General features: G+C 48.1%; 1 protein-coding gene across 2 annotated transcripts in view; it reads left to right on the top strand.

Moving 5' to 3' along the window:
• The first annotated feature begins 490 nt into the window (after nucleotides 1–490).
• zeb2a (zinc finger E-box binding homeobox 2a) overlaps nucleotides 491–27,107 on the top strand; it is a 51,348-nt gene continuing 24,731 nt past the window's right edge. For both annotated transcript variants that reach the window (XM_067254485.1, XM_067254476.1), the window contains exons 1-2: nucleotides 491–646; nucleotides 2,286–2,430. In XM_067254485.1, coding sequence (XP_067110586.1) covers nucleotides 2,358–2,430 — 73 coding nt within the window. In that variant the 5' untranslated portion in view covers nucleotides 491–646; nucleotides 2,286–2,357. The remainder of the gene's footprint in view (nucleotides 647–2,285; nucleotides 2,431–27,107) is intronic.

Below are 27,107 nucleotides of genomic sequence, written 5' to 3'. Positions count from 1 at the left end.
AAAATAGCAGTCTTGTCAGACAATCACATCAGCACAGGAGAGCATACGCACGTGTACAGGTAAACTACCTGTGTGATCCAATCAGATACCTTGGCGCTCCTTTTGTACTGCTCCTGTCTGACAGCGCGGGTAGTGCTTGTCACCACTAACACAAATCCCTTCGCATTGCAGTAGGCTGGTCGTTTTTCGGTTTCGCTTGGAAAAAAAATAAAACTTTATAACAGACTCGACAGTATTTAACTCACATTTGACTTAAACCGTTGCTCACAAATAATCAGCAGCATCTCATGGGTGACAACAACTTGGTCTCGGTCTCCAAACAACGCACACATATACTCCTCAATTATCCCTCCGCATGAAGATAGGTGGCGCGTGTTAAGAGGTCTCTCGCCTCTATATCTCAGTAAAGAAAGAGCGAAAAAATGTCATTAGAAGAGGCGTAACACGTCAGTGCGTCCCCAGGTCTGTTTGGTGAAGTGGCTAAAAGAGATCAGTCCCAACCTGCCCATCAGGAATAACGGTCCCTCGTCAAGCTATTTCCAAGGCATATTTCCGTTTTGGGGGGATCCAAGACTCAACACTTTACCATTTTCTTTCTGACGTTCTATCTATAACCGGCAGTTTGGACCATCTTTCTGACATTCTGGTAGGTGTATTTTCAAACAATGTCATATTTTTTATGAATATGTTAGTCAAATATTAGCGTACCAGTGGAAGATTGGATATCATGCATACCTGTGCGCTCTGGCACATTCTCCTAGATAAACCACTTACCTGTGCAGGTGGCAGAGGTGCGCAATACTCCAGGTGTGAGCCACTGTGTATGCGTGCCTCAATGGTCCGCTGGTTTTTCCCGTGTGCTTTCATCGGAAGTCCAATGTCTTCGATAGCCTATTTTTCTTCCTTTCTTAAAAAAAAAATCAGTATGAGACACAACGGGCGGAGAAGGTGCATGTGTGCCATCCGTATTTATGCCGACTATTACATATATGTGAGTTTGATTCTTATATCAGCACATCTCAGTTTACCAACATATCATGTCATGTGAAAGCGACGTTTGGACTGTGGCCACATATATCCGCACTGCTGTTGCATTGCTGGTGCAAATGCCAAAACCAAAGAGAGAGGAAAAAAAGATATAGTGTGATGCAGTGGCAATATTTCGTAATTCAGTTCTAAACTAAGACCTTCTTTTTGAACCGTGTTTCTGCTGTCACGCTTTACCATTTAAAATCCACAGTATTTGCCAAAGGGTTTGTGCTGTTGCAATAGGCTATATTCAGTGCCGAGTTGTCTAAATGTTTGTGATGTATTTGTATGTTTGTTTTCCCCTGCTACGGTTCGCTACCCTTCTAATTCAAACTCAAGTGACAATACGTCCCTGCACTTAAAGCGTCTAACAGAGAGGGCCATGGGCACGCCGATGCTTCTTCTCACATTCCATGCATGTGAGCTCTTAAACATAATGGCTTCATATAACTGACTACAATAAGGAAGTTTGACATTTACCAACCTTTACATTTTGCACAATTGTGCAAGTATTTTCTCTATGAAAAGGTGTGGCCCAAATGACAGGACGGGGAAAGCCCATTTGCTAGAACTTACATCGAAAAACAACTCAAACACGGCTATGTTCATAATATTAGGAGAAAGGGGTTTATTTTAAATTATGTGTATTAGTTCGTTAGACTAAATTGGCAACAACTTAATTCGATTGAGCGGATGTATCATGATAGGCTAGATAAATAATGATATACATGTTTTGTCTATTTTCATCATTTCATACAGTTTGAGAATGTAATGTATGCAATATCTACTATATATAGGCCTGTATATAGATGTATGTAGCCTATAATCTATTAAATGAAAGATGCCATAAAACAACATTGCCTGAAACCTTAGAAATCTTTCAAAATCCCACAAAATAACGAACAAGTCAGAACTGTGTGGAAGTTCACTTTAACTTGAACTATCTACCTTTTAAGGCTCCACTAGTCGACCTAAGTCAAATTGGTTTAACTTGCCCCCATCTATCAAATGTGTCTGCCCGTCCGACCTCCTCCTCCTTGCTCCGTTCACTGACGCCCTGTCCGATTAGACTCTCATCAAAAGATCAGGCGACGGCAGACACGCACAGTGTTGCAAACTCTGGACTCTATCCTATGGAGTTTTATTGAGGACCTTAGAGTGAATTCGAACGTAATATTTTCAGGCCCCTTGTTTGTTTCACGGAATCTACAAGTCATCTTGTCCTACAATTTGTCGCCGTTTTGTTTGGTTGTTAGATAGCGGAGTCTGCGTGTTGCTGATTCAAGGAGTCAAGCCCATGCGGACTGCCATCTGACCTACTCTTATCAATGAAGCACGAGAGCATGGCGGAGGGTCCCCGGTGTAAGAGGCGAAAACAAGCCAACCCACGAAGAAAGAACGGTAAGGACAACTTTTAAGTGACCAAAATAAATGTTTGTGAAGGTTTGTAAGCTATGTCACGCAGTCATTTGCGGGACATCCCGCGCTGTCCCCTTTCTCTCTTCATTGTAGACAGAGGACCGGTTCACCAAAGTTTTCTTTGGTGTTGATTGACGCTTTAATTCATTACTATGAACATAAACAATGAAAGCAGCATATATAAATGAGAATAGAGAATATGAAACAATTATGTACGGAAGGCTTTAGTGAAACTGAGAAGGCACGTATCGGCTATACGGGGTTCGAGTAGCGGATCAGCGAGATAGTGCCATTATGGAGAGGGAGAAAAACCGTTATTTGAGCGTGAGTGCTTTTCAATGCATTCGAGAAGTTGAGAAGAAAAAAAACCTGTGGATGGTTTGTAACCTGAATTGTTTTAATGCGGTATCTATTATTACTAAGTAATTATAGGCTACTAGTATAATTGTACTTTGTTTTAAAATTGTTTGTTTTTATATGTTTTGTTTTTCCGCGAAGATAGGCTATTTGCTTTCTCTATCTATACTTTAAACTATGACATCCTTCTTTCAGCCAGTCTGCATCTTTCCACGTCTCTATAACTTGAGCAGTAGCCTAGGCCTATTCTTTATGTGAAATTGTTAAAAGATCTTGCCTAACCAAGTAGCCTACAGCAGAGTAGCCTAGGCTTCTTCAGTGTCATTTGCCGTTTGTTCAGATGCGTCGCTACACAGCGCAATGGACAACAAAACGTGTTTGCAATATGGGCTATGCCTGACTAAAGCTGGCCTCGTTTATAGCTGTCAATTCTATGATGGAAGACGTGGCTTCATTTCAAGTTATAGGTAGGCTATGTAATGTGGCCTCTAACAATCGTAGGCTATGACAGATAAACAGTCATTATGATCAGACGAGGACTCTGCGTCTCTTTTATGCAACGCTAGTCAAGTGTTATGCAAAGTTGTAGGCTATATTAGTCAAGATAACACTGCTATACATCGATACATCTGCTACACTTTGAATAGAGACATTTCTTTACGTTTCAACATGCGAAAGTCGACTTAATCCTTTTTTTTCTCCACTGATTTACTGAAATCGATAGGTTGTTCAGGGTCTTCTCTCAAGTAGCTGCAAGCACGTTTCTGATTCACACAGCAACAATGCCACGGTTGAAGTTTTGGAGCTTTGTGAACTGTAGCCTATTCTGAGGGCAGGGGGGAAAGTAATTGTAATAAGACTATGTTTGGTTACAAAAAGAAAAGCAACCTTGATTAGTGAAATTTTTCTTTTCTTTTAAGCCAATCTCATTAGCAAATGTTGAATTAGTCGAACTCTAACCAGCCTACAGGCCAAATTAAGTTTCTGAAGTGTAGCCTATTCGGCTCAATAAACATTGCCTATCGCTTTCGTAATTGTGCTGAACTTTAAGAGATATTTGTCTGGTGTTGCCTACCCCCGCATAGCCTACACGAAATTTCTTTTTTACAGATTCAACTTCTTATTTTGGATGTATGGAATGCACAGATTTTAAATCATGCAATGTGGATTATAATTTAATTGATTCTATTAATAATTGCCCGCTGACAATTGACGATGTTTCATCCAAGATTGCTTGCGCTGTAGAGCATAGCTTGCACTTCGTTCGCATGATGGTTATGTGTGAATTTATTGAGAATATTTTTACTGTCAAAATAAATGTGTCAGAAGACCCCGTTCAAATCAAGCCCAGACACAGGCTTCTCAATGACCTATTTGAATTTCATCGAGCTCACCATCACGCATCACCACTATCCGCAGGCACTGAACCATAGCCTACTGTTTAATACCTACCGTTTCTTTGTATTAACCTACTATATAAAGTGTTTTCCTGTAATCCTCATGCTTTCACATGAAGACCCTTTCTCACAAAACTGTAAGAAAATATGATAGGACTTTCCCCTAAACATAAAGGCAGTAGGCTATGTGTTAGAGTGTGATTGAACTTTACTTTTCTATGAGGATGCCTGCTCGGTCTGCCCCCAATCTCCACTCAGGGTCCCTGGGGAAGGTCACGTTAGGCCCGGTGCAACCCGATCTGCGCAGCTTGCGCCGCTTTGTTGCATTTCGCAGCCCCCCCCCCCCCCCCCCCCCACACACACACACTCTCCCGGTGCTGCACGTCACATCCAGCTGCGAGGGCTCGTTCGCTTGTAAGAGCGCAGCTGTCAAAAGCGCTCCGCTAACCTCGCCAGTAATTTTTTTTCCAATTTTTATTCTGTGTGTGTGAGTGTTGTATGTTTGCAATACCCCTCGCCCCAGAGTTAAAATCAAATTGTTAAGTGTCAAAACATACATTAATATCTAGTGTTTCGGTTTAATTAAGGCCTGTAAGATTAGATCTTAGGTTAGGCCTTTTCGACATGGCTTTATTGTTAGTCTGTCTGAAACATTGCGACCCTCATGTTAAACATTTAGATGGATCCTCACAATAAACTCTCTCACCGTGAACATCATACTAAAATGATGGCAAAGCCATTTTGTTGTAAACGTCATAGCTTGTATGCTGTTGTACCGAGAACATTTGTGGATCCAGACAAAGGGGTTTCATTAGAAGTGAGTGTCTCTCTCATTTCCATGCTTGTACCATCAGCAGTGTCAGGATGCCCGCTGTACCATTCATGCCCCATTCCTCACAAACGTGCCATTGTCCGGCCGGCCTCATGCACAGATACCTTTCTGATGGCTCCTTGTTCGTGTCTGCTGTTGCCTTCTCTCTGCTCCTACATGGGCCTCTGGCTAAAGGCATGTATGGGGTGTCGAGCCTGAGAGAGGAATAGACCCTCACATGTGCTCTCGTGGACGCACGCACGCACGCTCGCACGCGTACACACACACATAAACATACTTTCTCATTCTCTGTCTATATCTCACTCTCTCTATCTCTCCCACACACCAACAAACGCACACACACACATTGGCACTACAGCGGAGGTCCTTTAGAAAGCCTTTGGTGTGATACCACTCTCGCTCACATCGGTGCTGACCTGAATGCCTTTCATATCTGCTCCGCTATGTCTTACACACACTCCCCCTCCCCTCTCTCCCTCTCCTCCCCACCCACCCTCCCTCCCTCCCCCTCTCCCTCCCTTTCTCCTCCCCACACCCCTCAGTAAACACCCCCTCAGGGCAGAACAAAGAAAGGGAGCTCCTCTCCTCATTCTTAATCACAATTCAGGCCTTTCACTGCCGCCAGGCTGCTCTCTCGCTTTCAGCATCCCAAAGCCTGAGATGAAAAGAGCTGCAAAAATGGAAAGCCAACCAGAAGAGTGTGAGTGAACGAGTGAGTGTGTGAGAGAGAGAGAGTGAGTGCGTGAGTGAGTCTATGAGTGTGTGAAGGAACGAGTGTATGAGTGTTTGAGTGAGTGAGTGAGTGAGTGTGTGAGTGAGTTAGTGTGCCTGTGTTGAGTGAGTGAGTGCGAGTGAATGTGTGTGTCTGTTAGTTAATGAGTGAATGTGTGTGTGTGTGTGTGAGTGAGATGGATGGACGGTGTGTGTGTGTGAAAAGAGGAGTGATAATGGTGAAGAGGTGCAGAAGGGATTGGTATTGCGAGCGCCATAACGGAGGTGCCTGCAGCTGTTTGTGGTGCCTCCCCTGGTTACGTGCCCTATATAGCCTCCCTGTCCTGTCCCACTACGCCCTAGGGCTGGGTCCGGCTGATGGACAGATAGGGTTACAGGATTCCATGCCTGGACTATTCACAGCTAAATAACAGGAGGGGGAGAGGACTGGTAAAGACACACAGTCAGAAATTTAGAGAGAAAGAGAGAGAGAGCAGGTGGGGAGAGAGAGAGAGACAGAAAGAGAGAGATAGCAATTGGAGAGAGAGACAGTGATATATGGAAAGATGGGTGGTCTGAAAGCAGAGAGAGAGGAAAAGAAGAATGAAAGGACAGAGACAGAGGGAAAGGAATAGAGGGATGAGAGGTGTGGCGAAAGACACAGAGAGAAAGTTGGGTAGGGGGGACAGATTGGTTTATGGGCCTGAGACAGAAATCTTGCGAGGGCCTGAGACTTCTCAGATTCCATTTTAATAAGCATGACAGAGCAGGTGTGACTTGTTGTTGTTTTCACAGGAGACAGAGAGTCACATCGGGTGTTGTCCCACACATCCTGTCCCATCCCGTCTTCCCTCCCTCCCTCCCTCCCTCCCTCCCTCCCTCCCACCCTCCCTCCCTCCCTCCCTCGGTAAGACAGTGCACACACAAACAGCCATTTTAATGCTAACATTTGGACTGTGTGTGTGTTTAAGATCAGGGCTGGTGTCGTTTCAACTCCAAACCTGCTACACCTACAGCCTCCTGTTACACCTATAGCCCCTTGCTCTACCTAGAACCTCCTATCATACCGAGAACCTCCTGCTCCATCCACCCAGAGACTCTGAGAACATTCGGCCCCTGAGCTGCCTGTCCAGACACACCACCGTGCTCAGCACCCCCTCTTTTCTTTAGCTTCTTAATAGGTCAACAATCACACAGTCAGACAGAGGAAGAGGGAGGGAGGGAGAGAGAGAGATAGAGAAAGAGAGAGAGAGAGAGAAAGGGGGAGGGAGGGAGAGAGGGAGGGAGGGAGAAAAACACAGTGCAAGAAGAGGAGGGATGCTGCACCATGTGATATGAATTCCTAATTCCCCCGCCCCCCCTTCCCCAGAATAGTTTTTTTTTTAAAGGAGATTATCTTCATTCACCTTTATTCCCTCTCCCCCCCTGCCTCCCTCCCCGCCTCCCCCCTCCCATTGCCAGACCAAGCTGTGCAGGATTTAGGCAGATTTACTTCACCAAACACCTTTGGACATTGGGGAGGAGACAGGGCCTGTTTAGAAAGAAGGGGGCCTTTGTTCAGAGGAGGAGATAATGCTTCACCAGCCAGGCACATAATATTAACCAGTGTGCCGGTGGCCTGCGGAGCCTGGTTAAACCTCTATGCAGCTCACACACACGGAGGAGGAGGAGGAGGAGGAGGGAGGAGGAGGAGAAGGAGGAGAAGGGGGGGGGGGGAGGGAGGAGAGGGGGGGGACATGGAACTGTGGCCTTCCTGTTTCGATCACTGCGGGTACGACGTGACTCTGACGCTAGCACGTGACACAGAGTCACCTCGGTCCGCTCAAGAGTTGGCCTGATCCCACCCCAGCGACTTCAGCACAGGTTGTTTCTAACAGTTTGAGGTGGAAAAGCGACCATTGTCGGAGTAGGTCAGACATTCCGTGTGGTCTCGAGTCGGGAAAGCTGTCGAATTAGGGAGGAGAGGGTTTTTCTACCTTCTTAAGCTGTGCATGCTGCACTAAGCCGAGCCACAACAACCGCCCCCCCCTCCTCACCTCCCCCGCCCCCCCGCCCCCCCCCCCACCCTCTACGCCACCTTCACCGCTACCCTTCCCCCCCACCTCTCTGCTTCGCCAGCCACGCTAACATCTGCCTCAGCACTGAGGGGGACAGGAGAACGCCACCGCAGGCAAGCTTACTCTCGCGTCACCGGTGACTAACAGGGACATGCCTGTCCCTGTCAGTGGACACGTTTGAGCTGGCGCCATCTCCAGCCTCCCCCACTCAGCGGGCTCTGAGAGCTGCTCACAGACCAGCGGACCAGAGGACCGCGTCTCTCTGAGCTGCCAAACCAGGACCGTCAGTCTGTCAACAAGACAAAAGTCGTCAGAACCGAGAGAGAGAGAGAGAGAGAGAGAGAGAGAGAGAGAGAGAGAGAGTTTTGAGAGAGGGTTTGCTGCTCTGGCAACGTGGGAACACCTCTCGTGGGTTCGAGGTTAGCTTGGCGTTCCTTCGAGGTCGTTGTTGTTCGGATCAACTCAGAGGCCACGGCCCGGAAGTTACCCTGCCGGAGCATCCCTGTGCCCCCCCCGTCCTCCACCCCCCTCCACCCCTCACCCCCGTCCTCCAGATCACATTGGCTCTTCTTGTCCATGTTTGTGCTTTTCAAGGTGACTGACATGGGTCATTGTCTTTTGCGCCCATGCCCCCTCCCCTTCCCCTGTGTAACCATGTGCACATCTTCTTCATGAGTGGCTCCTGAGTGAGTGCAGCGTACCCTCGTGACATTTAGCAGCCGCACATCGCCGTTAGCCTAAACAGACAGGATTCACCAAGGTCAGTAATGAGGTATGTCACCGCAGGCAGCAGAAACACAGCGGACGGTGATAATGACTGGGAGTAATGTTCACTGTTGCTATCAGCCATCTGGGGGTGGGGGGTGGGGGGGGTTCAAATCTATCGTCTGACAACCTTCACTGACAACCTACTGCACAAAAGCAGGAGAGAGACACACTATTGTCTAATAAAAAAAATATACATACATATCTTCAGTCATATCAGTTTACCATGAGTTGTATTGTTTGTTGGGGTTGTAATGTTCCAGAGAGAGTTTGTGTTCCTAATCAGTTCACTGTGTGATGGTGTATCAGCTGTACGGACGGTCTTGCGTCATCAGATGTGATCATGATTGGGAGGTAGGATGACGATCCTGATGGGAGGGAGTCTACCTTTATACCAATCAAACATTGCCATCTAGCACAGACACATACACACACCTCAGACCCCACCCAGAACCCACACACGCACTGCAGCTGCCCATCTCCCCCATCCCCCCCCTCACACACACACACACACACTGCAGCCCCCCCATAGACACACACACTGCAGACCCTCCTATAGACATACACACACTGCAGCTGCCCCCCCCCCCCCCCCCCCACACACACACACAAACGTGTGCGTGTGATTGGCTCCCTGGCAGTAGCACCCCGGGCAAGGTCACAGACACATGGAACAATCAATAACGGATCGGTGGAATAAGGTGTCATGACATCTGTGAGTCCAGACCTCTCCGTTACGGGTGACTGCCTCTCTGCCTGTCCTGTCCTGTACGTGTGTGTGTGTGTGTGTGTGGATGTGTGTGTGTGTGTGTAGAGGGGGTCAGGCTAAGCTTTGATCCATATTTCAGGGGCAGGGAGCCTGACTCTATCCATGGCCTGTACTGGGTTAGGGTTAGTGTGCAGAAGTGTGTGGGAGTGTGTGTGTGTGTGTGTGGATTGCTGACTGGCCACCTGAGCTGGGACACTGGCCTTGTTATTATGGGATGTTACTATGGGAACCATACATGCTGTCATGCTACCCATTGATGTCCATATGCATCTTGCCTCTGGGCCATTCCCTCTATGTAGAGCAAATGGTCAGTTTGTAAGTAAAAGGAATAGATCAATTTAGTAGATGCTGTGATGCCCTCAGCACCCCCCACCTAACCCACTTCTGAATCTGTCAGCTCTGGGGCCGATGAATTCTATAATCAATTCTACTATCTTTGCTGTAAAACTGCATTTGAATCATAAATCTGACTCTGAATCTTTGAAGGGGCATGCATCTAACTGGCAATCACTGTAAGTGAATGCATCTGACTTTGAATCACTGTAAGTGAATGAATCTGACTCTCCAATCAGAAGGTTGGAGTCTACAGCATACTGAGACACCATCTTAGCGTGAAACCGTCCACAATGGCTGGTTCTGGGGAAAAGGCTGTTAGGCTTGCAGGTTCAAATCCCTCTGCAGGTAGCTTTTGAGAAAGCATCTGCTAAATGGATACATCACTCTTATTATTACCATGCACTTCACTGCATACCTTGTCCACTAGAAGTGAGAATGTATGTCAGTCAGAGCCACCTCCAGCCTTACTGGGCCTCACTGTACTCAGAAGCAGAGGCACAGCTACGGAAGTGGAGAGGTGATAGGATGTGACAGGGCCCTGGTTCTCTCCCTGCCTGTCGTCCCCAACACTGTCACCGCCAAATGTCATCCAGACACCTCCCCAGGTAACAACCAGACTGATTAGTCACGATGACAGCATACCCTCCTCCCTCCGTTCCCCCTCTCTATCCCCCTCTCATTCTCTTCCTCTCTTTCCCTCCCGCTCTCTCTGTGGCAGACAGAGGGGCCTCGGCGGCAGTGCTCTCTTTTTTTTCAGATTTCTCTATCAATCGCTTTTTGTCTTTTCCCTTTATCTGTTTCCTGTCTCTGTTCGGTTCAGCCTTCTTCTCTCTCTTTTGTTCCCTCCTTCTTTCTCTCAGTCACTCCCCCCTCCCCCCACTCTCTCTTTTCTATCACACACTCTCTCTCTCTCTCTCTCTCTCTCTCTCTCTCTCTCTCTCTCTCTCTCTCTCTCTCACTCTCTGCCTCACACACACTCCCCCCCCCCCTCATGTTGTGGCCTGGTTTAGAGGCATCCTTTGTTCACATGGAGGCAGAGGAGAAAGCGTGGAGGCAGATCACCCAAGTAACAGTGGTCTGTCCCCTTGCCTGTCCCCCTGCCTGTCCTGCCTGTGGTCCCCACACGGCCTGTGTTGACTTGGGGATTGTGTTTAAGTTAGGCTGGGTGTATAGGAGGCTAGGTGTATAGGAGGCTGGGTGTATAGGAGGCCGGGTTTTTAAAAGGCAGAGTGTATAGGAGGTTGGATGTATTGGAGGCTGGGTGTATAGGAGGCTGGGTTTATAGGAGGCTAGGTGTTTAGAGGCCGGGTGTATAGGAAGCTGGGGTGTATTAGAGGCTGGGTGTATAGGAGGCTCATCTGCACCTGAGGGGACTGTGCCAGGCTCCTTAGCCAGGGATGAAAGAACACTACTTCCTTGGTCACAGATCGACCAATTAAAGTAATGAGAAAGTGCAGGGCTCATAGAGAGGACACCAGGGCCTGAGCAGAGCCGTGCTAGGCTACGCCTCCGAGTGCTAATGCTAGCTCAGCCGCCCCCCACCTCTCCTCCCCATCCTGCTCCTCCACCCGCTCCATAACCCCCAGGCGAGGCTAGCTGGTCCCTTATCAGAGTGGGATGTCCTGTTCCTGCCTTCCTCAGCTCTAGTCTCCCCAGCTCCGCGGGAGTCCAGGCACTCAGGGCGATAGGACCTGACATCCCTGTCGAAGCCCTCCTGTGGAGTCCTATCTGAGGGAAATGTGAGCCCTTTTCCCCCTCAGCCTCGATTCTGGGCTGTAACCTGCCTCAGTGCTGAGCCACCACCGAGGACACGTGTGGGTTTGGTGAAAGTGACAGTTGAAGTTTGGAGATTTTCCTTGAGCCCTGGTTAGTTAGGTGGGTCTTCTGTGGCAGGCAGGGTGTCATGGAGGGCTGGCACTGCCACCAGCCATGCCAACACCTAGCCCAGATGGCACAGCCAACCCAGGCAGATCACAAGGCATGTTAATGTTGCGTTAGGAGTCTGTGATTTTTTTTTCTGTTGTTTCTTTTTTTCGGGGGGGGGGGGGGGGGGGGGGGGGGGGGTGTTCACTCCTAATGGTGCTACTGACTGGGTCCTGCTTTGCAATTAAACCTGATGAAATATTCATGTGCGGCACCTTCTCAACCATCTACACAAATGAGCAAGCCACGCTCACCCCCTCCCCAACTCCCTCCCCCAACTCCCTCCCCTGCACCCACCAACCCCCCCCAAAACCCCCCCCCCCCCCCGCGCTAACCCTAATCCCCAGTTTGTATCATGGTGGCAGCAGCATGTTTGCTATTACTGCCAGCTCTACACTACTGTAGAGCTGGCAGGAGAGGAGGACAGAAGGGGGGGAGGGAAGGAGAAGAGGTGAGGAGAGGAGAAAAGGAAGGGAGGAGAGGAGATGGGAGGGGTGAGTAGAGGCAAGAGAGTTTACTTGCTGTTACACATGACTCATATCTGCACTGCTCAACAAGATAAAGGCGTAGAGGGACTTGATTATCTGTCAGCCAGACTGGAAACCTGGTCTTGCGGTAGAATGTGTCAGCGATACGTGGTATTCCAGAGCTTGTGACACGTCGCTTACCCGTTTAGTTGTTGCACAGGAGGGAGATGAGACACCTTCCGGGCTTCAAATCCTCTGGTCCATTTGGTGGCTGTTTTTTTCATTCTCTCTTTCTATCTCTCTATCCTTCTCTGACATTAAGCATCTGTTCAAACAGGACCGATCCAGAGGATTAAGTAAGGCACAAACGCATCAACGGCACATTACAATTCCCTTTCTTCTCTTCCTTTATTTTTCCCTCTCACTCTTGGGCTTTTCCTCCCCCCCTCCCCCCCTCCCACCCTACCTCCGTCTCTCCCTCCTTCCCTCCCTCCCACCTTATCTCTCTCTCTCTCTCTCTCTCTCTCTCTCTCTCTCTCTCTCTCTCTCTCTCTCTCTCTGTCTCTCACACGCACACCCCCACCCCCCACACACAGGTTTGCATATGACAGGCCAGGCTTGATGGGGTTACGACAGTCGACAGTTCTTATTGAGTCGAAGCGGCGTGACGGCGGAGTTTTGTTAAGCCTGAAACAAAGAGGAGCAGCAATGCTGTGAGAACATTGTCTGTGTGGGTACAAGTGTTGTCACAGTTGGGCTGGAGCTGCCTGCAGTTCACTACCTCGCAAAGTATTATGTCATGCTCAAAGTCTTAGGTTTTGTACATATGTTGTTTTCATTGCCTTGTTTTGTTAAAAGTACAGCACTTTTTTACATGAAAAGTTTATTCTGTATAGTGTTTCAACGTGAATTTATTGTGTGTGTGTGTGTGTGTGTGTGTGTGGGGGGGGTGGCAACACTTCAGTCTTCCTCTCAGGATAACACCTCACAGCGTTTTGGGGTAAAATCCCAGATGCATTTCAATGATGGACGGGATGGACTGTAGTTAGACCCTGTACACCTTCATCCAGGAGCCCTGGAAAAGGTCTTATGCGCAGCCTCAGAGCAGGACTAGCCCTCAGACTAGCCCTCAGAGCAGGACCAACCCTCAGACTAGCCCTCAGAGCAGGACTAGCCCTCAGACTAGCCCTCAGAGCAGGACCAACCCTCAGACTAGCCCTCAGAGCAGGACTAACCCAGGACTAACCCAGGTCTAGCTGTGTTTGCTGTGGGATTACCAGAGCGAGGGCAGGTGGTGGTGGGGGGGGGGGGGTCCAGGGAAAGGTAGCCATGGGAAGGACCCCCCGATGGCGAGGAATGCTGGTCAGGTCAGAGCAGGGAGAGAGGGGAGGAGGGGGGAGGAGGGGGGCAGTGAGGGAATACTCTTGGGGATGGGGCAGGTGCTTTTGTGGTTCCTGTCAGCCATCAAAGCCTTAGTGGAGGAGCTGAAAAGGTTACTTCAGCAACAACCCCCTGCCCCCTGCTCAGTCCACAACCCTGTGGACTGAGCCGGCCAGTGAGTGGGTGCTGGGGGTGGCAACCTTTTCAATCTCCCATACTCCTCCGATTCAAGCCTCATCCATTTTCATTTTAAACAGACGTAAAAGGGGGAGTGCGGAGAGCTGGGTGTAAGACCTGGTTTGGGGGAGAGGCAGATGTGTTGACTGGGTAGAATCCCCATGGCTGGGTCCTGTCAAAGGGATAGACACCTAGTAAAACATCTATTGTGATAGTCATCTTCAAAGGAAAGTATACAATAATGGGCTTCATCTGCTTCCTCTTTTAGCGGGTTTATCAATGAGCTAGGCTGTAAACACAGCAGTCCAGGGCTTCACTGTTTGTTATTACAAGACAGTCATACCAAATAAAAAATAAAAAACTATAATTTATTGAAGAAAAGAAAAAGGTTAGATGATAATTCGTTTAGACATACGACAGCTACACATTAGTACTGTGACTGATTCTTGTTTGGCATTGTATTGTATTGTAACCTGTCCTGGCTGTGCATGTAGCTCCATGACTACTGAGCACCAGTACATTGTTGTTCTTTTCTTTTCACTTCTTATTCAGTGGGGTAGTCTTCCTATACCTCATGTTTGAAGTAGTGGAGGAGGGGGGAGGTGGGAGGGGGGAGAGGGGTGAGGTGGGGAGGGAGGGAGGGAGGAGGAGAACAGGTTGCGTCATGGGACCCGAGGTGTCCCCTTTTGTGTGGGCCGTCAAACGTGGTTAACATGCAGCCATTTATCTCCAAAGCCCCCTGGGTGCACAATGGGTCTGAGTTAGCACAGACCGACAAGGAGGGAGGGGGAGGAGGGGGAAGAGAAGAGGGAGAGAAGGAGGAGGGAAGGCAGAGGAGAGGAGGACGAGGTTCAGAGGAGAGGAGAGAAGGGGTGCACTGTGTTGCTGCTCTCTCTTTCCCTCCCTCCTCCTCCTTCTTGTCTTCCTCCTGTTTTCCTCTTGGATTCACACCACTTCTCTCTGTCATTGTTTGGTTTCACTCTCCCCCCCCCCCCCCCCCCCCCCCGGGACAACTCTCCAGTGCTGCTGCACGGTTATCTTACAAGGTGCTTCAGAATGTGGGCAGCCCCCGCTAGCAGGCCAGTACCTAGCCCATACCCTGCACTCTGCTCAGACACAATCCCACTCCTCTCACTGCCCAGAGCCCCTCACTAAACTCACTGGCCCTCCGTATGCACTCAGCGGCCAGAACCGTCCTATCAGACAACAAAAGATGCAGATGTACAAACGGCTGCTGCTCTTTACATCAGACCCCCTTCTGATGTAAAGAGAGCGGTCATGTATATAGTTATAGAAAGAGAGTGGTAATGTATCCAGTTATAGACGATGGTTATGTGTTCTATGTTATAGAAAGAGAAACGTAAAAATCATCAGAGGACTGTTTGCAAACTGAAAGTTCTTCCGTCTTACATGTAACATAAGGTATAAATAATATCTTACATATACAGAGCTCTACCACAAACAGTGCCAAACCAAATTGCAATTAATTACATGATTTGGTGTGAAGTTTACTGGTCAAATGCAAAGACATGAGAGCTTGTATTAAGGGACTGTTTCCATGTGCTGGCTAGAACTGACACACTGCTGGTTATGTTGCTATGAGGGTATAATGTGGTTGATTAAACCCTCTGCTCTAAATAAACGTCTCAGCCTGCCAGCACCTGCCACAGACGAGGTATGTCTTCAGTTCAGGCCTAACAGGATTATGCTGCTCTGTAATTGATTCATTTGCAGGGAGGGGAGGTGACTGCCTTGGAAAGGAGACTTTAGGTAGCAGGCAGGATCCACAGTGCTCTGCCACCCCATGTGTCAATGCTGTTACATCAGTCCAGATGAACTTGAAAGGCAGCCTTTGTGTTCATCTCAAAGAGAGCAGGCTCAATAGAGGTCACTGACTTGATTTTCTCTCTGTCTCTCTGCTAGTAGTTTGAAGGTATCCCAGTTTATCTCTGGTTGTGTTTGAAAAACAAACATAAACAGGCCTCGGACATTTCCCGTACTGTGAAATCACATGGTGTTGAAGTAATGTCGAAGATTATTAGATCTCACCAAAACCAATGAGCAGAAAACTTGGATCAAGTCTCAAGGATGAGCAGACAGAGACAAGATTATGATGTCAGTCGGTGGCGTGTCTGCATGGTTTACTCATGTTTTGCATGTGGAGGGTTAGGGGAGGCGGGGGGGTCGTTTTTTATCAAGGATGTCTGAATGGGGGCACAGGGGTGCGGGGGTCCCCTTCCTATGTGAACCAGTTCACCTGAAAGTAATGGTCCCACCAGACCAGACCCCCCCCCCCCCCAGACCCCTCCCTCCTCCTCCTGTCTGGTAAAGGCCTGGGAAAGGAAGCCCCCGGTGAACAAGTAGGTGACCCACTGGGCAGGGGTCCCCCCTCGGGGCGGGGTAGGGGTGAGGGGGGGGGCTCACATCTCAGGACTCTCCTTTGTTAGGCGCGTCTGGGACATGAGCAGACAGGAGATGTGAAGATGGTGATGTATGGTTGGCTTAGTACACGCTGTAGCACGGGGAGGAAAGGAGGGAGGTGGAAGAGATTCAGACACACACCGAGAGATAGAGCGTGTGAGAGGATGTGTGTGAAGTTTAAGTGAAGTGCGTTTTCGGATATTACTTCTTTGGTTGGCCTATTGTGAGGTTATGTGTATTGTTTGGTTATACATATATATATATATATATATATATATATATATGTCTGTGTTTGTTTACATACTTTATGAACAGGATGACAAAATAGATGGGCTCCGATAGTCTGGTGTGGGATTATTCTGTGTCACATGTGTGAGTGTGTGTGCGTGTGTGTGAGGATGACGCGCCACAATCCTCTTTGAGTTGAAATCTAGGTTAAATGCAAATGGGTCCAAGCGATACCAGACTATGATTACCATCTAACTTCCCTGTGTCCCAGACGAGAAGACTGTTCATTCATTCATCTAAACAGCAGGCCCCCTCCTCCTTCTCCAGTCAAGTCAATTGACAAAAGTAATTATTTGAGGCCGTGTTGTGTCCCAGAAACATAAACAACGGCCCTCATCTTTCGAGGGCTTATCAGGTTTATAATAACTGTCCCTTCAAAATAGTTGGGGACCCTCGAAAACTATGCGTGACAGTTTGGAAGACAATAGCCCCAGCTTTTACACGACGTTCTTGACACATCCAAGACTGTGTTGTAGTGTTTTCCGGTTTGGACAACAATAGCCACAGCTTTCACACAACCTCCCTGATATATCCAACACTGTGTTGTAGTGTTTCCCAGAAGTGTATGCAGCTTTGCATAGGTTTTTTTAGTATAAAGATGTAGTTTAATTATGTATACCCCTTTGTTTTTGTTTTCAAGCCAATTCATGCAGTTTTACAACAATTATAATTATGTTGGTGAAATTCTAATTAACTTCAAAATACATAAGGCCGTTGTAATTGATGTGCATATATGAGTGGTAATTAAATTAATGAAATGTTTTCTCTTTTCTCTCTTTCCGGTGTTGATCTTCGACGCGACTGTAACTGAAAAGCAGGTAAGCAGTTGACGACACACACGCACACACACACACACATCACAGATACACAGTTTCTGTTCTGTGCCCATGGGTCGTTTGACACAGTAAGAGGTGTCCTTGACACTTGTTGTTGGTTAGAGCAGGATTGTAATACTTTGTGTCAAAAGGTTTGGGTGACCTTCTGCTTCCATTTTTGAGAACAGACGGGTAAAAAAGTCGATCTTGCAAAACGTCTTCCCGTATTACTAGTTCCTCTCGCCCATGCCCCCCTCTTTCTTCCTCTTTAATACGCAGAATTTGAGGACTTTTGGAAAAAACACCTGTTTTCAGAATAGATTATGTCAAACACAGACAGAAACCCCCCGACTTGCTATTGGCCAGCTGGGGCTCCTGCATGTAAACTGTCTGTTGGTCAAAACCACAGGACTTGCAGCCGTGTCATGTCTTTGTGATTGGTCGTGTGTTTGCATCACTGTGGCAAACAAAGACTTTTACAGTAAGAGCGAGCCAGGTGGGCCGAAAGCAAAAGAATAGGCAAAAACAAAAATTCCACTGTTCTTTGAATGGATGAATTAATATTTAACTACTATAATATTCTGCCTGCGAGAGAGCTTTGAAACTGAGCAACAATATATCCTTCAACCTTGGGGAATGCAAAGATTTCAACATTCTCCCTCTCTCTATATCTCACTACCACTTCTCTCTCTCTCTCTCTCTCTCTCTCTATCTCTCTCTCTCTCTCTCTTTCCTCTATACTCACTTTAATCTAATGCAATGCTCCCAGCCATAGCTGTGTGGCCAAGCATGCATTTAATCTTTTTTTCATTTTTTCCCAAAAAATGTTTTTTTATCCAAATAAATATTTTAGGATGTGTTTCTGAGTTGAAGTGGAAGCTAGTCTGAACACAAATGAGTTTTAATGCTTATTGTTTCTTGGAGTTAGTGATTTTATTAGATTTACAGACCTAGGGTTAAAACAGCATTAAATGGTAGTGACCAAGTCAGCATTGTGTTGGAACTGACATTGAGCTGTGAGCCCTGAACATGTGCTACTGCTGTTTCTATATAGTTCATGTGTCTACCACCCTCTTTACTCCAGAGCACAGCAGTATGAGGAAGTTATATTCTAACATAAGTGTTAAAGTCAGTTTCTCCTTCAACGTTTTACATATCAAACATGTTCGCTACGTATAAATACCAATCTTCATGGTGCCCGGCAGTGACAGTTACACACCTATGCCACAAGTGCTGACAGGACGAGTTATTTCTAACCATGGTCATGAGCTGATAAAGCAGAAGTTAAGTGTGACAGTAAGAAAGAGACACAGTGTTCATTTTGAGGAGTTTATCTGAGCGAGGACAGTATAAGGTGCCAAAGACACTCTTACTTATTCCCTGCAGTGAATTAGTTAAAGGAATGTCATTGTGTGCGCTTGTGTGTGTGGTTGTGTGCATGCGCGTGTGTATATGTGTGTGTGAGTGTGATACGACAGCCACGGTGGACAAAAGCCTCTCCCCACCTCTTCACGCTGTCGCTAGCCAGGTCCGCCTGTTCCATTCTCTTGAGCAGTTTAGATGTTCGAGTTTGTCCTCTCACCCAGGGGGTCTGAGAGAGCGAGTCTTCAGGCAGCCAGAAGGGCTTTGAGTCTGGGTAATCTAACACAATAACACTACTTTACTTAATGACTAACTGGCTGTGGGAGGCTAGAAAGAGGAAGAGGAGAGGAATAAAGGATGGCCATCCTCCTATTCTTTTGGAGAGTGGCTCTAGTGTTGATGGTGAGGGCTCTGACGGCTTTGCTGTTAAAGGATGAAAAGTGTCCTGGTGGCAGAAGGCCTTCTGTAGTGACTCGCCGCTCACTCAGAGCACAGCGGTTCAGGTTTTTCAAAGTGCGTGTCCTTCATATCTCTCTCTCTCTCTCTCTCTCTCTCTCTCTCTCTCTCTCTCTCTCTCTCTCTCACACACACACACACACACACACACACACACACTTTCACTCTCTCCTTCCCTTTGCCCCAGACCCTCGCTGTCTTCCTCTCTCTCCCTCTCTCTCCCTCTCTCTCCCTCTCCCCACTCTCCCTTGTTTTGAGACGGTAAGGTTTCAACTGCAGTGAGCACAAGAGGGAATGTTAGATGTAATCTGCTCGTAATAGAACGATTTATTGGCCTATTTACACACACACACACACAACACATACACAGGCTTCTTCCACAGTCACACCGCCCCTTCCCTCTCTCTCACCCCACCCAAATAGTTGAGTGACCCCATGGTAACATTCATCCCAGTGTTCTCCTTGGAGCAGGCCATGTGCAGAGACGGGGGTGAAGTTGTCTCAAGCTAAAGAAGGAGCCATGCCGGCACGAGTCAGGAATGGGCGACACTGGGCTTCTATTTCGGTCACACCTATGTGAGGTCGCCCACTCGCCCATCTGGCTAGCATCTGTCTGTAATCAGCTGGCTGCGTCCCTGGGGTTTTAACAGCCTCCCTGCAACTCTCTGTCTCTCTCGCACTTACACACACACACACACACATACACTCAGACATACACACAAACAGAGAGATACCACCCCCCACCACCTGAAACACTCTCACACACACACTCAGATATCCCCCCAGCCCCCAAACACACACACACAAACACACACACTCCTCCCCAGTGTGGAGACCACAGCTGTAATAACACCTGGGACTCCCAGAGAGGTGCAGGACACAGAGGGTCAGGCCCAGAGGAACGTAGAGGACCAGGAGGCAGTCAGACAAGACCTGGGAAGGGGGAGGTAGGGAGGGGAACAGGAGGAGGGAAGCATGGACAGGCGGAGAGAGGGAAAGCGAGATAGGAGAGGGAAGGAGGGAGGGAGAGGGGCAGGGAGGAAAAGAGAGATATTGTCACCATGGTCTTATCTGCTGTTAATCTTCTGAACTACCAGAGCACGCAGCTGGGGAGATCAAACTAGTAGTGATAAAAGCTGACTTAAGATGTCTTCATGAGTCTGTCTGGATCTCTTAGGTGGGTCACAGGAAAACCATTTCCCTCAGCCAACTGAGAACTAGGTTAAAATATAGACTTTGAGACACATTATCATAAAGAAACAGTTTCAAACAGGAAGTCCCTCAGTTGAGAACTGCGTCCTGTATAATTTCTCCATCAGCAAGGTTAAACTGCATGTAGGGAGCAATGCTGAGGAAGTGAGTGTCCGGCTGAAGCTGAATGTTGAGGTGCATGTATACGCGCGGTAGGAGTAGCTAGTTAGTGTCCGGCCGAGGCTGAAGCCAGGGATAGATCTGAGGCCGGCCTCCATTGGGAGAAGGCATTATAGACCCGGTATTGTTTGCACTCCCCCTGCCAACTGTGCCAGGAACAAAGGAACTAGCGTTTATTACCACGACCTGCTGGGCTGAGGGAAGCCTGCCCCCCCGAACCCCCCCCCCCCCTATTGGGACCCCCCCCATAGCCTGCTGGGCTGAGGGAAGCTCCCCCTCCCCTCACAACGCCCTCCGAACCCCCCGCCCCCCCCCCGCCTCCTCAGGATAGACATATCCCCGTTCTGTACTCTACCAGGCTCAACGACACCAACACCACCAACCTTCCAAGTTCCACCACACTCAACCAGTCATGGGTCATGTGATACAATCCCCCCCTCCTCCCCCCCCATAAGCGTGTGCACAATTTCCCCTCCCCCTTCAGATGTTCCCAAAGTGGACAAGCGCTGGGAGGGACAGGTGACTCGCTTCCGATTGTCACCTCGATCTTGCCAGGGTGTTGACAGCAGTCATAGTCACACAGTGAAGGAGCAACAAGAACAGGAAAGGTAGAAAAAAAAAAAGAAAAGCAGAAGAGACAAAATTGAAGTGTTCTCTGATGTGTCACATGCATCATTTAGTGTACACGACCGTCTGGTTATTTCCATAAATTGCTAATTTAGTCAAGGATGTGTTCTAAGTGCCTGTAGGTAACTTGGTTGGTTTGTCCTCTTTTACGCAAATGTTTCAGTTAAAAGAGAACACAGAGAATCTGGCGATTGTTTCTCAACATGGCTGAAGCGATCTCCCACAGGGACAGTCCTCAGAGGTGGAACATAATGAAAGTGTGATTTTGGGGTTTGTAGCTTGGTATCATTCATATTGACAATCTCATGTGAAACTATGAAAATGACACAAGGTCCTCAAGTTCACTCCTAGATGAATCAAATCCAAATGATCGTTTTGGATTTCTAATAACAAACTTGCAGTGTGTGTTTGTTGCCATTTGTTTGACCAAACATTGCTATTGTCCTGCGGAGGAAGGGATGTGGTCCTCATTCAGTCAACATGCTCTAACCCCATTGTAGGGCAACATAATGCCTGTGATTTACAAAGCAACTCAACCACTTCTCCTTGGAAACCCATGTCCTTCTCTGGACTTCCAAACACATTCCTGGAGCTCGTCCTTGAGATGACATCCACCTGGATTCTGTAGGCACAGGCCCAAACACAATAAGGATATAAAACCCAGGGCTGCCCTCTCGGGTGCTGTTGATCTCCTCGCCTCGTCTTGCTGACAGGAAAACTTGAGCCAGAAAGAGGAAATGCTTGAAAAAAAAAGTGAGACTTAAAAAAAAAAAAAAAAAGACTCCTGAGCTGTTACATTCTGCACCTGTGACATGTTGAAATACCTCCTTCCACTCCCCAGGTCGCGTCTCTCCTCCATCTCTCCTCTCATCTCTTCCCTCATCTCTCCCCTAGCTCTCCCCTCATCATCTCTGCCCCATCTCTTACCCATCCCTCCCCTCCTCTCTCCTTCATCTCTTCCCCTCTCCCCCAGTCTCACTCACTCCTTTCCCTAGACTCCTGCCCAGCTGGGAGGATTCAGAGTCGTTACAGGGAATTCTGGCATCCCACACCCACCCAGCTGAGCGCTCACACTCAACACTGTCTCTTCTGCCTCCCCCTCCCCAAGGCCTGCCAGGATGTGCCTGGTTGGGTCCTTATAGAAACACAGGGATTTACTGAGGAACTGGCAACATCCTCTCCTCTGTGGGTCTCTGATATAGCGTGTAGATGTCATCCCCGTTGGCCTCATAGCTGGTTCAGTCTCATCCCACGAGGCCTTCGTGGTGATGGACTTCCTGCCTTCTGCCACGACAGGAAATAGTCATAGGTAATGGGAGTGAGGTAGCATTGTCGTGACGCTGGGGTCGTTGGCCCCAGCTGCCGTCCCCTCTCCCGGTCTACGTTGTGTCAGAGTGGTGGGGAGGGTTAGTCAGAGAGGGGCAGGAGAGGAGCAAACGACTCTTCATAAGTCATTTATCTGATTTTTTCATCCCCACAGCCTACCGGTCCACTTGACTGTAGAGTTGTGGCCTGGGGGGCTGAACGCCTGTCAGTTTCCCTCCCCTCAATGTGGGCCCTGTTGCCACCCAGGGTGGGGGAGGAGGGGGTAGGCTTGGGGAGGACGGGAGGACAGTGCAACGGTGGAAGTGTGCGTGTGTGTGTGTGGGGGGGGGGGTGTAGTAAATGACACACACTGAGCCTAGGGGTGGGTGGCAGTGAAAAGGGGGGTTTTCGTCCCAGGTCACATGGAGGATGCGCGCATCTGTCTGTCCAAAGGTGTCCCCCCGGGGGCCGGAGGGGTGACCTCGGCCCGCTCCACGTCTAGTAGAATCGACAGGGTGCCTCCACCTCTCTTCCCATGCCCTTCATCCCTGCTAAGCAATTATCACTGGCTAGCTTTCCTGCAGAGTATGTTTGTCTGTGTTGTGGGAGGAGTGTTTGCTTGTTTGTGTGTCGGAGGGGCATGTGTGTGTTTGTGGGGAGGGGAGGGGAGGGAAGGGAAGGGGGGGGGGGGATTCCGGAGGGGGGGGGGTATTGTGGTATGGTAGCAGGACAGTCTGTCTGGTTTCTGTGGCTCCGTGACTCATATTGATGTTTTCTCTGCCGAGGTCGAGAGGGATTGTGCTTCATGGTCTGTCTCTGTGTGTCGGACTAGACCCTGACACAGGAAGCCCCAGGTTAGCCAAGGTAGGGGAGGAGCATTTAAACCTCTTATCAGCTCTTTAATCTGTTTAGGCTACTCAACTTATCTAGAGTCAACACCTGATGGTGTTGACTCTAGATAAGTTGAGTAAGTTTAGCTTAGATGAGACTCTTTAAGTTTAGCTTTTCACAGGCGCTTGGCACTAACACTTGGTAGTAGCCGTGATCAGAGGTCTGAGTGTCTGTTTCTGTGTGTAGGTGTGAAGAAGAGAGAGAGAGATGGACATAGAAATGAACAGAAAGTGCATTAAGAGATAGAGTGTCAATCAAAAATAGATAAGAGAAAGAGAAAGAGAGAGAGAGAGAGGGACAGAGAGAGAGAGAGAGAGAGAGAGAGAGAGAGAGAGAGAGAGAGAGAGAGAGAGAGAGAGAGAGAGAGAGAGAGAGAGAGAGAGAGAGAGAGAGAGAGAGAGAGAGAGAGAGAGAGAGAGAGAGAAAGAGAGAGACGGGGTGAAGAAACAATGGTAAGTTTGACAAAGGTCAAAGTGACTGTCAGATAATCTGATTCATCCATGATTTCCTGAACAAGTGTTGTACAAGTCAGTTTATGGAGCCCTGGTGTTCCTGACAGATCAGTATGGATCTCGTCTACAGTCTAGATGACATGGTCAGCTTGACTGTTGGGTCCAGAAGGTCTACTACTGAGCAAAACCAGAGTAGCATCAGCAGTTTCACTACTGTAATTCATGTTCCAGGAAGCAGACCAGCTTTGCCAAAAGTGCTATTTCAAGCAGTACTTGTCGAACAGGAGAGGAACTCTCTTGCCATCGTGTGTGTATGTGTGTGTGTGTTTGAGCCGACGTGTGTGCCCGTGTGTGTATGCTTGAGCGACGCCGTGTCTATCTGTCATGAGGAAGTAATTGGAAGCAGAGTTCCTCGTTAAGCCATGGGTGTGGCCAATCTAGAATATTCATGAGGTTGGCCGCATGTATTATCTTTGTAATGATTCATCCTGGGATAATTGCAACTTCTGTCATACCAGTAATTTGGAACCACCCCCACCCCTGCCCCACCTCCAACCCCTCCTTTCCCCCCTCACTGCCCCTCTCCCTCCCCCTCTCTCCCTGTCCCCTCCTCCTCTCGCTCCCTCTCTCCCTCCCCCTCTCTCTCCTGACTGTCCTTGTCTTGTCATCCTCCTGTAAGACTGTTGACGCTGAGGCAGGCTTGGTTTCTCCAGGAAAGGCCCTGATGAAACAGAGATTAAAGCTGACATACTTTGTGAAGACCTCGTGTCGTAGCCAGTATTATAGCACATCTGAAGACCGAGTGAGGGATCTGTCATTTCAGCCAACAGGACTGAAAAAAAGATCCATGTTCATGTTATAAATGACTGAAAACTCCCTTTCTTTCCCACAAAGCCCTCCCTCGCACTCTTTAGTTCGACCCAAATACTGAAAGGTGAAGGGAAACGAGAAAAAAAAATCAAATATTGTTCTCTGGGGTCTGTGTTGAGATCCAGACTTCCATGTGTACCTCTGGTTCAGTGCCAGCGCACTGGAGTGAAGCTGCCTAAATGGAGGTTGAGTGAAACTCAACTCACCTGAGGGAAATGTGTAGCAGCCAAGTTTCACAAATAAGATCATCCACAAACAAGATCATGTTTCACATTATTTGGGCCCTGCTGACGGTTACTGCCCGTCTGGGGGCAGTAAAACAAGCCGTCCAGCAGCCCAGGGGCCGCCGAGAGGAGGAACTAAACGGGTAGCACCAGACTGAGGAAGCTAGACATCTGTTTACCTCGTGGATATTGCTGCCACTTGACCAGGAAGTGTAAGATGACGTTTAATTTGTATTTTGTGTGAATTTAATTGTTTAATAATGTATTTTTTGCTAACTAAATAAGTTGAAACATTGAATTAGATGTTGTGTAATAGCATCAGAAGTTGGGATTGTAGTTTAGTTCAGTCAGTGCACTCAATTTACAGTAGAATAGTTACTGTAGAACAGTGTACTGGTCAGTGTAGGATAGTGTAATAGTGAAGGATAGGGTATTGGTCAGGGTAGGATAGTTTACTAGTGTATGATAGTGTACTATACTAGAAGGATTGTAGATGAACCCTACCCCTCTCCTTTTGTGAAGAGCAGAGCTCCACCTGAGAGGTGAATAATTCATCTGTTTGGGAGAGTAGAGTTCCGCAAGGGAGACTGGGAGTGGGTGGGGGTGGGGGGGGGGGGTTGAAACTGCCTCATCATTGCCAAAACTTTAAGCATGCATACATTATTCAGTTCATCTTGAGTTAGGTCTGATTCCTCTCAGGCAACCTAGATTCCTGAGAACGGCCTCTCTTCTCTCCTCTCTCTCCCTGGTTATCTCTCTCATGCTCTCGCTCTCCCTCTCGCTTTCTCACTTTCTCGTTCTCCCACTCTCCCTCCTTTATCTTCCTCTTCCCCCCCCATTCTCTACAGTGGTGGATGATTAATTGAATGGGTACACAGACAGACATGGGTTTGATAAACCTCAGATTTATGTAGAAAATGTAGCAAAGTTGAACGAGAGAAGTTTCACCTTTGCTGTGGTGACTTTGAATCCTTATTCATGTATTACTTGTTCTTTCTCTCTTCACATGCACACACATACACACACACACACACACACAAATATTAAAGCTCTTGGCAGGGGTGTTAAAATCCATTGTGGACTTCATAAATAGCTGCAGGACTGACTAATTGTGTTTTGCAACATAAAGACAGGCTACGAAAGAATGCTTCACACCTCTGACCCTACCCACGGCTCATACACAAACACACGCACACACATACACAATTAAACACCTCCACACACATTCGTACACATAAACACACACAAAAACACCCACACACCTGCACAAAAACACATGCACCCCCCCCCCCCTTCACACACAGACCCCCCTTAAACACAGATACACACCCCACACACATAAAACACACGTACACACCTCGGTGTGTCCGTTTGCTATCAGTCTCAGGCAGTGTTATCAGCAGCAGCAGCAGTGAGGGTGTCCTCACCATGGGGACAAGGTACCGCTCTGCTGAGGTGACAGGGCTGGCCGCTCCAACTGCCACACACACACACTTTATGAAACGATATGCTTTATGAAGCTACACACACACACTTAATGAATCTACACACACACACAGGTATCTACACACGTATGAAACGGCATGCTACACACAAACTGCAGCCTCTTACTAAGTCCTACACATTGAGTCCTGGAAGATCATCAGTTGGAGGTGAGCACAAAATACATTTGACATTACAGTTGGTTAACTGACTGTTATTGGTTGATAACAGTCAGTCACACAGTGGTGACCGCATGTTGTGGTGTGTCACTGTGACAACAAGCTAACAGAAATAGGTGTCACAGTAATAGGGGACATACTGTATAACACTCTCTAAATACAGTTGTGTCCATTGCTTGCTCTGCCTGACCCCTCTTATTGTTAATATGATTAACAATAAGAGGCGGGTGTGTGTGCGTGTGTGCACCTGTGTGTGTATCTGTGTGTGTGTGTGAGTGTGAGAGGGGCTGGCAGGGCGGTATAAGGGGTACAGGCGGTGATGGAGGCAGGCGATAAAGTTTAACCACCCTGCCAGGCTCAAGGTGCCTCAACCTGATTAAGTTCCTATCTGAGGTGACTGGCAAGACATGACTCTCACACTTATACCCTCAAGAGGAACTAGTGGGCCATCACACCTTTCACTCTGCACACTGATAAGAACAGAGACAGAGAAGAATGGGAACAGACAGAGAAAAAAGAGAGAGAGAAGAGAGAGAGAGAGAGAGAGAGAGAGAGAGAGAGGAAAGGGAGAGAAAGGAGAGAGAGAAAGAGAGAAGAGTAAAGACAGAGAAAGAGAGAGAAGGGTGGAGGAAAGAATTCAGAGAGGGAGAGGTGAGAGAGAGAGAAAAAAAATTACTAAGAGGAGGAGGGGAGAGAAAGGTGAGAAAGAAAGAAAGAACGAAAGAAAGAGCGATGGGAGGGGAGG

Source organism: Osmerus mordax, chromosome 2 (assembly GCF_038355195.1).
Source record: "Osmerus mordax isolate fOsmMor3 chromosome 2, fOsmMor3.pri, whole genome shotgun sequence".
Lineage (NCBI taxonomy): Eukaryota > Metazoa > Chordata > Actinopteri > Osmeriformes > Osmeridae > Osmerus > Osmerus mordax.
This window is presented reverse-complemented; position numbering and strand designations above follow the sequence as displayed.